General features: G+C 37.4%; 1 protein-coding gene across 2 annotated transcripts in view; it reads right to left on the bottom strand.

Annotated features, from left to right (window-relative positions):
• Positions 1-3,671: 3,671 nt before the first annotated feature.
• Positions 3,672-13,055, bottom strand: part of col5a1 (procollagen, type V, alpha 1) — a 125,784-nt gene continuing 116,400 nt past the window's right edge. Inside the window, exons 62-66 of one of the 2 annotated variants that reach the window (XM_066712992.1) lie at positions 12,660-12,918; positions 12,261-12,373; positions 10,254-10,322; positions 7,071-7,304; positions 3,672-6,742 (exon numbers count right to left, since the gene is read on the bottom strand). In XM_066712992.1, coding sequence (XP_066569089.1) covers positions 6,596-6,742; positions 7,071-7,304; positions 10,254-10,322; positions 12,261-12,373; positions 12,660-12,918 — 822 coding nt within the window. In that variant the 3' untranslated portion in view covers positions 3,672-6,595. Of the gene's footprint in view, positions 6,743-7,070; positions 7,305-10,253; positions 10,323-10,377; positions 10,447-12,260; positions 12,374-12,659; positions 12,919-13,055 lie in introns of both variants that reach the window. The other variant, XM_066712990.1, reaches the window with a different exon arrangement.

Below are 13,055 nucleotides of genomic sequence, written 5' to 3'. Positions count from 1 at the left end.
TCACTGCTTAGCTCACGTGGACATAAATGGTGACGGAGACTGAACACAAGTTGTACAACTTCACACAAACACCCACACACGCATGTATACATATGTATATGTGTATATATAAAGGTAAACAGATATTTGGATTAGACAGATTTTTTTCTTTCTAACAGAGGACAATTATCAATCAATACCACCGTCTATTTCAGAATGTAGAAAAGGGAACTTCCTATTTATATACACCTCCTTTTTAATGTCATTAAACATGAATTACAAAAGACGTTCCACTTAAAATTCAACAAGTTACAATTGCTTTTTCAATATGTTTTTTTACAGTTATTCTATACTACATTGCTTTTTCTTTTCATTGTGGCTGAGCTTGACACAAAAGCCGTCCCCATTTGATCACCACATTATCTTCTGGTATAAAATATTAAATGCACATCAGTGACACAAAAGGCATGAAGAGACAAAGGAATCTGTATGCCAGGCAAGCGCTCTCTAAATGATGTTTTTACACAGTGCTGTCAAGTGAATTGGCATTTTCCAAAGTATCTTTTTGTCGCACAATAGACACAAACATGTCAGAACTAGTTTCCAAAATAAGATGCTTCACGGTTAATATCTGCAGTTCCCAAATACAAGAAATGATCTGTTTGAAAAACAAAACTGTTATTCGATATTTGGCATTTGTCTTGGTCTGGGAAAAGGCAGGTTCTTGCAGCTGTATGGCAGAGAAAGTTGACTTGTCAGGCCGCATTATTTGATCGTGTCAAACCGAGTTACACAATTTGCCCATCCATCACACAAGCTGTAGTGCTTCTCTCCCCCAAGGCCAGGTGGCTCTACTGTACGTGTCCAGCTGTATTCTCCTGAGAGGGCAAACCCAACCTCTATATAGATCTCCTTCTCAAAGCCTCGTCATCTGGCCTTTAGATACCTCCCTTTAAAACGACAATAAAAAAATGCTATTAGTGAGAGCATGACATTCAAGGATCTGTGAACTGAGCTACATTGGTTGTCTGGTTTAGCCAATTTTTATTATATTTTAGTTGTTAACCAGAGTCATATTCCAAGAGGCTTTGAAGGAGACCATGTGTTTCATGAGAACAAAATGCTGTACAATCTGTAGCTACACCAGGAGTGAGAAGACCAACCAAAATTTCAAGGACCAAAATAAAATAAGCACCACCCTTGCTTATTTAAAATGAGCGAGACAAACCAGCGGGGAAAAGTCATTTACAGACAGCCTGGACTAAGAAAGCAGTGCCTCACGTCTGTTATCTTAGCTGTGCCACTGAGAGATTAAAGCCCATCAATCTGCAATCACAGCCCGACACCTGCGATCATTGAAAAAGAGGACTGATCTGGGAGCAGCCGATTTGCTGGTACCTGTCTTTCATCCTGATAAACACCTGTCACTCCGGGCCCAGCTGGCGGTGGGGAGCCGGCAGCGCTCTGACGTGTGGCTTGTGTGGGGGTTGTTCAGTGTGTCGTGAGCGAAGACCGGGCTCAGGGCTGGTGTGTGTGTATCGTCGTTTGGCTCTGGCAGTTTTCAGCACATGTGACTCCGATGCCTCTCCTGGGACTGCACCATCTGGGTCCAACTGGCTCGTGCACTGTGACTGAACACTAACAAGCGTCGCCAAGGGTTCTCAACGCACACTGTAGCTCAAACTCCATACGATTACAGACATCACTTATATGTTTTTAAACCGATAAATGACTTAGGTAAAGGTTTTAAGAATGGCTACTGAATGGAACTCAGAACTCTAGATTCTAATCACCCCATAACCTTCCATAGACACTGATGGGTTTCATTAGACCACTTTATAGTGCTAGGGATTTGTCCTGGATTGCCTCACATGCTTAGCTGTGATTATCCTGAAATATGGGTGGTGAGTCTAATGCCACTGTCTAATTCCACCTCTATATGGGCCGTGGAAATTCCCAATCGTGTCTCTATTTAAACTCAACATTCAAGAATTGTCTAAACTTGTTTGGTTTTTGGTTTTTTATTTTTTATTTTTAGTTTAAAATATGTCTTGAACAAATGTATGACCTTTTTTATGTATTTATTACAGGCTTTTACTTGATGAGGGTTGGGTTTGCAAAATATTTGTCATAGGTAGGGCCCTACATGTTTTTTTAATCTGTATTTCAATCTAATAAAAAGAGGACCCTGGTGATGGATACTGTCCAAAGGAACACATATTTAGTTTTTTTCCCCAATTCATGAAGAACATTGAGACTATTTATGAGACATTTAAGAGGATTGTTGTATATAGTGTTTTACTGTACAGCTGGTGAACTTTGGAGGAAAGTAATCTCGGAGGGTGCCAAAAGCATTTTATGTCCAACTGCAGTTTAGTGCTTTAGAGTTCAGAGGCATTATCTTATTGTATGTGAAAATCACTTCAGATTATCGTGTTGCTCTTATTGAATTAACCTACAGGACGCACATCCTGCAGCTTTACAGAGCGGTTCCCAAGGACGATTTACTTTTTCTGTTTTCTCTTTGTTATGCAGCTGTTGTTTTGTTGGCAGGACGTCACTGCTTTTGTGAATCCCAATAGGTTCTGCAAAGGTGCTCAGAGCGTGAATACAAAACCTGTCTTTAGATTATTATACCTATAGTATTTAAAAATCACTTGAAATAACTGACATCCTTGCAACCCTTTGATTTCTGTTAATTTGACTTAAATGCAGATGCTTTATAACCAGTATTCACAATTGTGGATTGTGGTAAATTCAAAGATCAGATTCGTTTGATTATTGCAGGTGTGTAAGTGCATGAGTTTGTTTTGAATGTTCTGAAGTTGACGCGGTTGACTCAGTTGTAGGCAGAAACCTAAAGCATTCAATCACACCATTTTACATGAAGCAACTACACAGAATAGTTATTCAGTAAGCAACACACCAACTGTGAGATAATTATGAAATATCCATTTATACTAATGGATAGTTAAAGTATTATTTCCAGCTGAAACATTTTCTTATGTAGATCACCCACAAACTGAAATAAAACAAAAATGTATTCCTTCCTCCTCCCTTTAGCACAGTATGATCATGTATAGCAATTTGAGTAGGTACATTTGAGACTCTTAAAGTGTCAACAACATAAATATATTATATTCATTTAACTGTTATTGACCATTATTTTCATTTGCCATTTGGATTAGGATTTTGAAATTGAGGCATATAGTTTTATAAGGTATTTTGGATAAAAAGACCACAATGTACACTATATAACACTGTTACTATTACATTTGTCTGTAGTTCTTTTTATTTTTTTATTTATAGTTGCAACCCAGTTAGTATAATCCAACTATAAAACTTTCTTTGATGCATCAATTGCATGTAAGAGATATTTTCTTCCCAATACCAAGATAAAATAGTGTTATGCTGTAGATGAAAGCAGTGGGCCCTTAATTAACACTAATTATGACAATTAACATTTATTTTCTTAAATAATACAATAAATATACTACAAAGTAACATAAAGATATGAGGTTGGGAGAGACTAGGGTTACAGTTTAACCATCTTCTCCTTTTCTTTCACAATTTTGGACATTTAAGATATTCAATTAATTTTAAAAACAGAAAACAGGACAAAAAAAAGTACTGTCAGCATATAAAAGAGATCCAGACATCATTATAACAACAGGAAAAAAAAATCTTAAGGATTCATGCATACAGTTTGGTTTTAATGCTTCAAAAGACATACAAGAGTCAAACCTCAAAAGAGTGGAAGGGCACAGTAAATTTGAATTTATTGACATAAAAACCAATATATCTTCTATCCTTTATTACACAGGTTTAACAAGTTCTTTAAAAAAAAACTTTATTGGCATGACAGTTTTGACAGCGTAACTGTGGGTTCAATAAATTTACAAAAAGGTTTTATCAACAGCATTGTTATACCGGGCCATTTGTACCAAAACTCCATATTCCATAGGTTGTTTGTTTTTAATTAACATATTTTTTCAAGTCATATATCTTAAAAGAAAACAAAAGTTATAAAAGGAAATTGAAGGACATTAAAAAATAGGTAATAAATGCTGAGTGGTCTGATGCAGGGCAAAAGGTAATAGTCTGAATTTTGCATGATGTACTTAAAGGGGTATAAAAGAATCACATGACCAAAACAGGTTAAAACTGAGCTCTGCCTGGCATAACCTCCAACTGAAGGATGTGCAATCAGTTGGGATCCCCAGTCTTGTCAACTGATATACATACACACGATTTTCTAGAACGTGCAGAAAAGAATAAAATAAAATGAAACCAAAATCGAAATCTGCACATCGACAGAAACCAGGTAGTGCGGAATCCCATAAATAACAGTGGACAGCATGCCTTCTCGTATTCAAGTTTTTCAAAATGAAGAAAAACATGCCGTTGACTACGCTTAAGCTGAAATTTAGGGCTTGTGCTACAGACACTGTGATCTTGAATTTTCCTCCAAAGCATTTTCGCATGTCTTCCAAACTCCACAATGTGTGAAGATCTATGTCATGGATTTCCTTAAGGAAATCAATGCTCTTACGAAGAATCACAGGCACATTGTAATATTCCTTTTTCTATTTCTGCTCTTCTTAACACCATTTTTTTCAAAGCGTCATTTTAAAGTTGTCTTGATACATGATGAATTTCATTTTCGAATGATAAGACTAACAGAGATGGAACTCATGAAAAAAACTAATAGTTTCAAGTAGATTACGCATATGTATCCTTTTGAGCTCAATACAGAAAACCACCTGTTGTTTTATTTGAAAAAAATTACAATGTTTTTCACCCTTCCTTTGAAGGTTTACTATCATCTATACCTATGCCTAAAAATGCTAGTAACCTAGCAAGTTTCAACTTTCTAATTCAAATTTAACAATGGTACAGTAAATTTAATAAGACAATATATAAGATGTCAACACCTATTCTAGAAAGGTATCTTAGAGCAAGCCTAACCTGTAATTTACTACCTTTCTTAGAGATGTATATTGCCACACAAATGCTTCGCTGGTTCATTATACGACTCATGAAGTCTGCAGAAATATAAAAGTGAAAGGAAAAAAAGCTACTTGGAAAAGCCCAATAAGGCTCAATATAGAAATATAAACCATTGCACATTTACTGCTCACTGAGATCCATTTACAAAACACATAGTTGAGGAGCCATGATATGCAAGCGTTTCAGATTTTTTTTTTTTAAGATTTTTCTTTTTATCTTGTTACTAAAACATCAAATATATAAATTAGCACCACATTCAGCAATCGATTACAATCTGCTATTATTACAATCCTAATATTGCAATTATTTCTGTTTTTTTCCTCTTGCTTTCTTTCTACATGGGCCATACACGCAAAAAAATAAATAAAATAAAAAGACTGGAAAAAGCCAAAAAAACAAAACAAAAAAATTCTGTCCTATGTATGAATATGAAAAATGGCATGCATAACAATAAGACCCTGCAAGTAAGTAAAGTCCTTATTCTTGTAAAGGGAGCAGGAGCTAAGGATCTTGGGAGATTTGGCAATGGCAGGACATCAACAGTGTTTTACTTACATTTAAAAAGTGAAAATACATAGCACCACAGAAGGAAGTAAAAAATAGCACCTATGTTTCTTTTTTTTTATAATAGCGTGATATCCCTCCCATATATAATCTCCCATTGCATATACTTTATAGAACAATATGGAAGTATAAAAGAGAAAGCATTAACCAAATTAAATTAAAATCTGCAATTGTAACTAAGCTAGTTTACAACAGACATCTTACAAAAAAAAGGGCGGTATTCAACAAACTATGAATTTTCTCGTGGTAAATGCTCCTTTTACAAATTTACGCTCAGATGATAGCGTGTGCTTTTTTTTACCTTTATTATAATTATAATTTTTCTTATTACAAAAGGTTGCGCTTAAACACGTAAAGGAAAAAAAAAAAAAAAAAAAAAGCACTTGGTCACATCTGCTTTTATTGCATTCCTGTCCTAAAATAAAATAAAGGTCACATGCATGTTTTGAATCCAGAGTCATTAAACATTACAAGGAAAAAAATATACAAAACTTACTTACAAACATACAAAAAAATATATATTTATATATATATATAAGCACCATTCTGGAGAATGGGTAGACAATATGCACAAAATTAAGCTTGAGGAATATTAAAAAATAAAAAAAGAATGGGAAAAAAACTGCCATTTAAGGAGGAGGCCAAAGAAAGGCCCACCATCCCAATGCATATTGTTTCCAATGGCATGCCTCAGGGCTGTTTGGGCCATGTGATTCTTGACCTACACCAGAGAAATGTTCTGTTACAGGAGAGGGCAGGAGAGGAGGCGTGGGGTGCACAGAACATAGCAAACACAGCTGACACTTAGATCGGTCCAGTTTCAAAACCTGCATGTGACGGAAAAAGGCACGCTGAGGTTACAAGGTTGCTGTTTTTATCGAATATTCCTTGTCTTGAAAAAAAAAAAAAACTTTATTTTTGGAGACACAATGGTTAACAAATGTGACGTTTTCACTTTTTTGTGTGTGTGTGTGTGTGTGTGTTTTGTTTGATTTTTTTTGTCTTTTTTAATTTTATAATTATTTTTTCAATTGGCAAAGTCTCAACCGATAAAGCAGACAGGCCCCACTTCGAAACCAAACTTCTGCGAGGCTTCACCGAAGTCGTTGAACATGATGTCAACAAAAGGCACTTGCTCCACCTTGGGCGTGTTGATCTCTAGTACCGTCTTTTCATATCCTTTCTTCAACTGGAAAAACAAACATAAACAACAACAACACGCGTTATTAACACAGACTTTTCCCAGGTCTTCCCCAGACCAAAGAGGGTCAGACATCCAGCTTGGGATGGAGGAAATGGTTAGATGCTCATTTTGTTAGTCGAGTACCTCGTTCAGTAATGGATTCTAACTAACTCATGTAGAGTTGACCACATACAGCAAAACTGCTCCCGTAACTGTGGCAGGTGGTGAGTGTTGCAAATTGTGTTCTTCACTGGTAGAGCTTAATGATAATGGAAATCCCTTGCCTGATCAATACCGGTCATTAACCTCAGAACAACACCTTCACAGGACTTACCGCACAGCCATCAACTATGGTCCTGATGTAGGGGTTGTTGTCGTAGGACATCTCTTCGTCATTTGATCCCAGGAAGCGTATGGCTTTGTCGTAGCTGTCTAAGTTGCGGTCATGCCAGGCTACGGACTGGTAGCAGTTGTAGGTGAGGTTCTGGCGGGCGGTGGCACTCAGAAGTCTGAGGAACGTCATTTGGACCACGCCGATAGGGTTGCCTTCAGAATCCACATAGGAGAGCTGCTCGACAAATGACAGGGAGGAAAAGTCTAGACAGTGGTATATGGAACTATACTGAAATCCAGGTGAAATGATGATTCAGTGAGGAATCGAGAGGAAAACAAGGATTCAACTCATCTAGGGAGATATTTAAATATCTGAAGCTTCCCCCCAACAACAGTGATTTATTAATCCCTTGGAGCATCGCATTAGTGTGTTCAAGTATTCCATTTGAACTATTTATTCTTTTGTAATTCAGCGCTTATCGTTCTTTGTGCTGCTGTTTATATTCAGGTTCAATAAACCACTAGCAATGTAGAGTGTAGTAAGTCTGGAAGATCTGCTTTTATGGTTTCTATGTTGCATCCGTTTGCTGAGAATAATTGTAGTTGCCTATGCAGAGGAGATGGAAAGATGCTGTCATCTAGCAGATGCATAGCACATGAATTGACAGATCACTTGGACTAATTTCCCAAAAAAAAAAAGGCAGTCAACACAGATTAAACAAACCAAAAAAGTCTATCTGTCTGACTCTTCTAGTTGACACCTCCTCCATGTTGTAGAACTGGTAGCTTGTTGTTTTCCTGAATAGTTACAGATGTGACACTTGCAAGTACCTGGTGAATTTCTATTTAAAAGAACCTTTAATGAGCAAAGGTTTAATGGGAGTGACATCCGGTGGAATGACATCTAATGAAGAAATTCAAACGTTGGTTGTGTCTATTATTGTACATTCCTGAATGAAGCCAAACGAAGGATGTGCGGGTATTTAGACAATGAATGCTTTCAATTAACTGCTAATTTCACGTTTAATGAAGACAAGAAGAAATCCAAATCTAATCTATGTCTGAAAAGTGTACTATGTACAACTGTGTATTACTTGAGTAGGAGCAGTAGTTATACATGGTTTAGATACCTGCATACTGATTTCTGAAGGAGTACATGATTTAAATAAAATATTCCCCCATATGATTAAGTGTTTGAAGTAACAGGCCCTAAAAAAAGTGTAATAGTGTTTTTAGAAAACAAATGTCTTACATGTACGTACTAATTCTAAATATTCACTTAAGTTTATTCTAGAAGAAAAAAATACACCAGCATAATTCATGTTCCTCATTTTAATTAGAATTCTTAACCACACACATCAATTTGAAATGTAGGTACGTGATAACAAGACTTTAATGTTATTTTCTTTTTTAATTAAACAGATCTACACTATGAATTAAAGATTTAATTAAATCAAATTATATTACAAAATTAAATTAGGAAAAAAGCAATTCTCCCGTCTCGGTCCCTTAAGTCACTCTGAATAGGGGATTAGAATTTTTACCACAATGAACCTCAGCCCTGCAGGCAATACAACCTTTTCAGAGTCAACATGAAGGCAATTAATGATTCAATTCAGAGTAAAAGAGCTGGGCTTTACTGTTGTTGACTTTTAAATATTCCCCGAGGTGTATAGAAGACCCATGTCTCCATGAGGATTTAAAGTTCCCGATTTTTGTAATAGAGTTCCACATGACCAGGGAACACACTGATTTTCATACCAACCATTTCTGCTCCGTCTGATCCACAAGGTTTCTTCTGAGATAAACATGACTGACCATGAAAGAAGCACATGCAGAGCAAACTGCTAGAGCCAAAGACAGCCACCCAAACTGGACACTTGTTTTCTGAAACTATCAGCTAAAAGATAATGAAGTATAGGTATGTACCTAACATCTACATACTAGGAGTTAAACCTATTTTATGTAGGTGTCTTTTATAATAAAAGTTCTAACAATTTGAATGATTCTGTAGTCTAGACCACACTAACAGAAGCTAAAATGCACCAATTGTCTGAGTTAACTACAAGACTAAAAACTAGATATTTTCAAATAGGGCATAACATTTGAGATGGCAATAAAACCTCTTCAATTAATAGTGAAACAGCTTCCAAATTTCATTTATTTGCAGTACTTTCTGTGGACAATAATGCAGTCAGAAAACTATGTTGAAACTAGGGAAATTCTAGATACAATGCAAGTTGTCCTCTCATGCCCTTCCACTTTGGATGGCTGTGCTGTGGTTGCGAGTAAGTGCAACACCCACTCAATACCACTGAAATAAAGTAGGTGAAGCACTGAAAGACTTGCGTGCCCCGCCTTCCCACTGCTGCCCCGGTGTTGGATGAGCAAGCCATCACCATGGATATATTACCTCTCAATCTCAGGCACTGCTGCATTTCAAGTGTGGCTGGAGATCCTGGGCGACCAGTTTAAAGTGTCTGCATGCTTTTCACAATTAGCCATTTTAAATCACTGGTGACGTATTACACCTGATCATCAGCTCCTCAGTATAACCAGGTGGAATATGTATGAGAAGGTTGTAATCTTGAGCAATTGTAGTAAAATACTTTTTTTTTTTAAATACTTGTTGTCTTACTGTGAAATTTGGTTCATAGTCAGTTGTATCTGAAAAAATGTTTTGTTAATGCTTGTAACTAAACTAAACTAAAATGATTATAAGCTTAATTGGGACATACAGACACTTTCAGGTGAAATCTTTATTAATGACAAGAATGACTGTGGGGCAAGTGCATTCTTACTACAATCTTACTTTGTATACCTCATATTTTGACTTGATAAATCCTGCAGATAATAACTAAAACTTAGATTACTAAGATTTGTAGCATTTCTTATATCCATACACAGAACAGGAATAACTGTTGTCTGTTTTTTTTATGCATTCTCCATGTGAGAGAGGGAACACAGTCTTGCTCACAAATATAGTACACTCAAGAAACTAAAGTGCATAATAGGAAATATTCAGTAGACAGCTTTGCCCACACCTTCTCTCATTCAATAAAGACCTACCTCAACCAGCAGACTCAAGTTGAGCTGGTAACCAGTGCGCCATGCTGTTTACCGAGTGAAGCAGGTGCCAAGGACATGCATGAGTCAAGGTACAAGCCCTTGAGATGCAACTTACCAGTGACCCCCGCTTGTATTGACTATACCAAGTACCAGGTGTGTCTTTGGGCCAACGAGCCATTTTACTCTGTAAAATATAAAACGGGTTAAAGGAAGAGAAACCAAATGGGTGGGTGGCTTACCAGTTTACCACGTTTGAATTCACTGAACCAGGACCCTGGATTCTCCTTAGCCCAGGATGTGAGCCTAGCCTGATGTGTGGGGTGGGACAGAGAGGGAGAGAAGGTACATTAAAGAAGGAAATACCATGCTGTGCTGTTCTGAGTTGAAGTTCAGAGGGGCTCATTCAGATTAATAATAGGCCTGTAGTCGAGTTTATAGTAATATAACTCTGTTGTAGTCTGAATCTGGAAACATACTGCACCCCCCCCCATGATTGTACCTTCACTTTTACCTTGACCTTCACTTTGGTTTTGGGATTCACTTACTTTAGGCATACGAGCTTCCAAATGATCATGAATTATGAAGAAATCTACTATTGTACCTTTCCTCATCTGACCTGTCTTCTCTAAATACATATATACACACACACACACATACACATATATATATTTATTTAACTATTCTCATCAAAAACTCTTGAAAATTGCTTTGCTCCTATAGTGCCAATTCTCCAGTGTTTTTATGTCCAGAAGCCATTGATACCTTTGTGCTGTGGAGCAAATGACCAGAAGCATTATCAAACTATTTTCCTGAGTAAACCTCTCCAGAAGCATATGTAACTGGCTCTGAAATTGTACCAGGTCTTTTGTGTGTATGTGGTACTTAGATTGTTTTGAGTTTTCTTTCTTAGACTTTATTCACTCTGCTCTAACCTTCCTGCACCCTGAGTCTGTCTCTATAATAGTCCTCTACTATGCTAGACACACGCCTACATAATACATCTACTTCACTTCAAAGGTAGCATATGCGCTTTGTACGAGTCCCATGTGTTCCATATAGAACCAGAATGACACGTAAATACAGCAGAAATTGACTAACTTCATGGATAATGTTCATCTTGAAATGTCTTCACATTGTGTGACAGACTTCATCACTTCACCGCATGGAGTTCCATAACAGTGCATTAGGTGACAAGAAATGAAGTTGTAGAGCACATCCTATTGCACTGTACATTTCATAAGAGTCTATGGAAACCTAGTCCCTTATATCATTACAGCAAAACTAATTGATTCACTAAAATTATTTTTCAGTGTAGTTCTGATTGCTTTTCCAGCAAATATTCCATAACTAAATGGAGGACTTTCGTTTACCTTACTTTCCACATTAAGGGTAAGAGAGCTCTAGTCAAATATACAATGTTCAGAACTGTACCCATGCAACAATCTATAATGGATGGAGCTGTCACCATTGTGTCTTTCAATGCTGCACTTTCATATATCATAAAATAAGCCAGTGTCCTGGGATAGACATTCTGCCAAGCTCCATTTACTGTAATAGAGCAAGACATTTAATAAATGTAATTGTTCTGCAGGACTTGAATAAAATAAATTAGTCATACAATAGTGCTTTGATGGTTTTCAGGCTTTCTGAATAATAACTAGCATGGTTATAATAATATAAAAGGCTGTCTGCAGTCATAAAAAGTAGACCAGGGCTGGGTAACAAATCAGTATTCACAGGGAATTAAATGTATCTTCATTCCAACAACTGTGACTGAATAGTGGACATGCTGTGGCAATCCCCCAAATATATCTGTCTAACTTATCCATAACCAAGCATAATTGTATACGGAATGTCAGTGAGGATACTAAAGAGAAACTCAAACTAAGGCAACTAAATGAATATAATGTAAAGTTACCTTACATCATTTATTGCAATAATGCACAGCAATGTACGTATTGTTAATGGAAAAAAATAACTTGTTAGTTAACATCTCTAAATTAAATTGCCCAAATGTGTTTGTATATTTTTCAACAAACTTGATTGTCTGCAATTCTGCTAAGGTGCCAGAGTTGGTTCCATCAGCTTCAAGAATTTGCCCTTTCTTTAGAAATCCACTTACTCCTTCAGATTTCTTGTCTGGGTAGATGCAGCTCTCTCCTCCAGCTGTGAAGTTACAGTACACTTTGAAGGAATCTCTGGAGCAGCCCTGATTGGGATCGATCCAGTATTCACCTATAAGACACAGAACAGCAATTTAGAGCTTTAAATTCAGGGATATTGCAAGAATTGTCTGGAAACTAATACAAGGATTGGTTTCCCCAATCTGGTAATTTACCCAATAGCAAATACCAATACCCAATGCAATCAAATACAGATGTTGTGGTCATGCAGGGGGCTTGAAATTATGTGATCCCCTTTTTTTGGGGTTGGGGGGGGATCGGGGGGGTAATGCCCATCTCAAAAGCATTGAGTGGGACACTTGATGCTTTCTGGCCCCTCTCATGAGTTAGTAGCCCACCATCTGGGAATTCAGGGTGGCAGAGCTGTAGGTCTTTGCAGGTGCGGGCGGGGTTGTTCTGGGTGCCCAGTGGGTGCTTCATCTGTTCGATCTCCTGCTTGAGGGAGTTGAGGGAGCCAAAGATCTCCTCCATGCCATCATCGTAGTCCTTGTAATTGTCGACGTTGGGGTCGTCCATCATCTGGCTGGCGTCGATGTTCCTCCTGCTCCTCTTGGAAGACTGGATCGGCAGTGGATGGATGACATCGCCTGGGGGACCCTGGAGTTGGGAAAGACGCACCAGTTGAGCTAGAGAACAAACCGCTGCAAGCAGAAGCTGTCTGCTTAGTCGAATCGTGTGAACAGTCGTGTCTGTAACTAACAATGAAAGCAGACCGAGGTAGCTAGACTCATTCA

Source organism: Amia ocellicauda, chromosome 9, assembly GCF_036373705.1.
Source record: "Amia ocellicauda isolate fAmiCal2 chromosome 9, fAmiCal2.hap1, whole genome shotgun sequence".
NCBI classification, from domain to species: Eukaryota; Metazoa; Chordata; class Actinopteri; order Amiiformes; family Amiidae; genus Amia; species Amia ocellicauda.
This window is presented reverse-complemented; position numbering and strand designations above follow the sequence as displayed.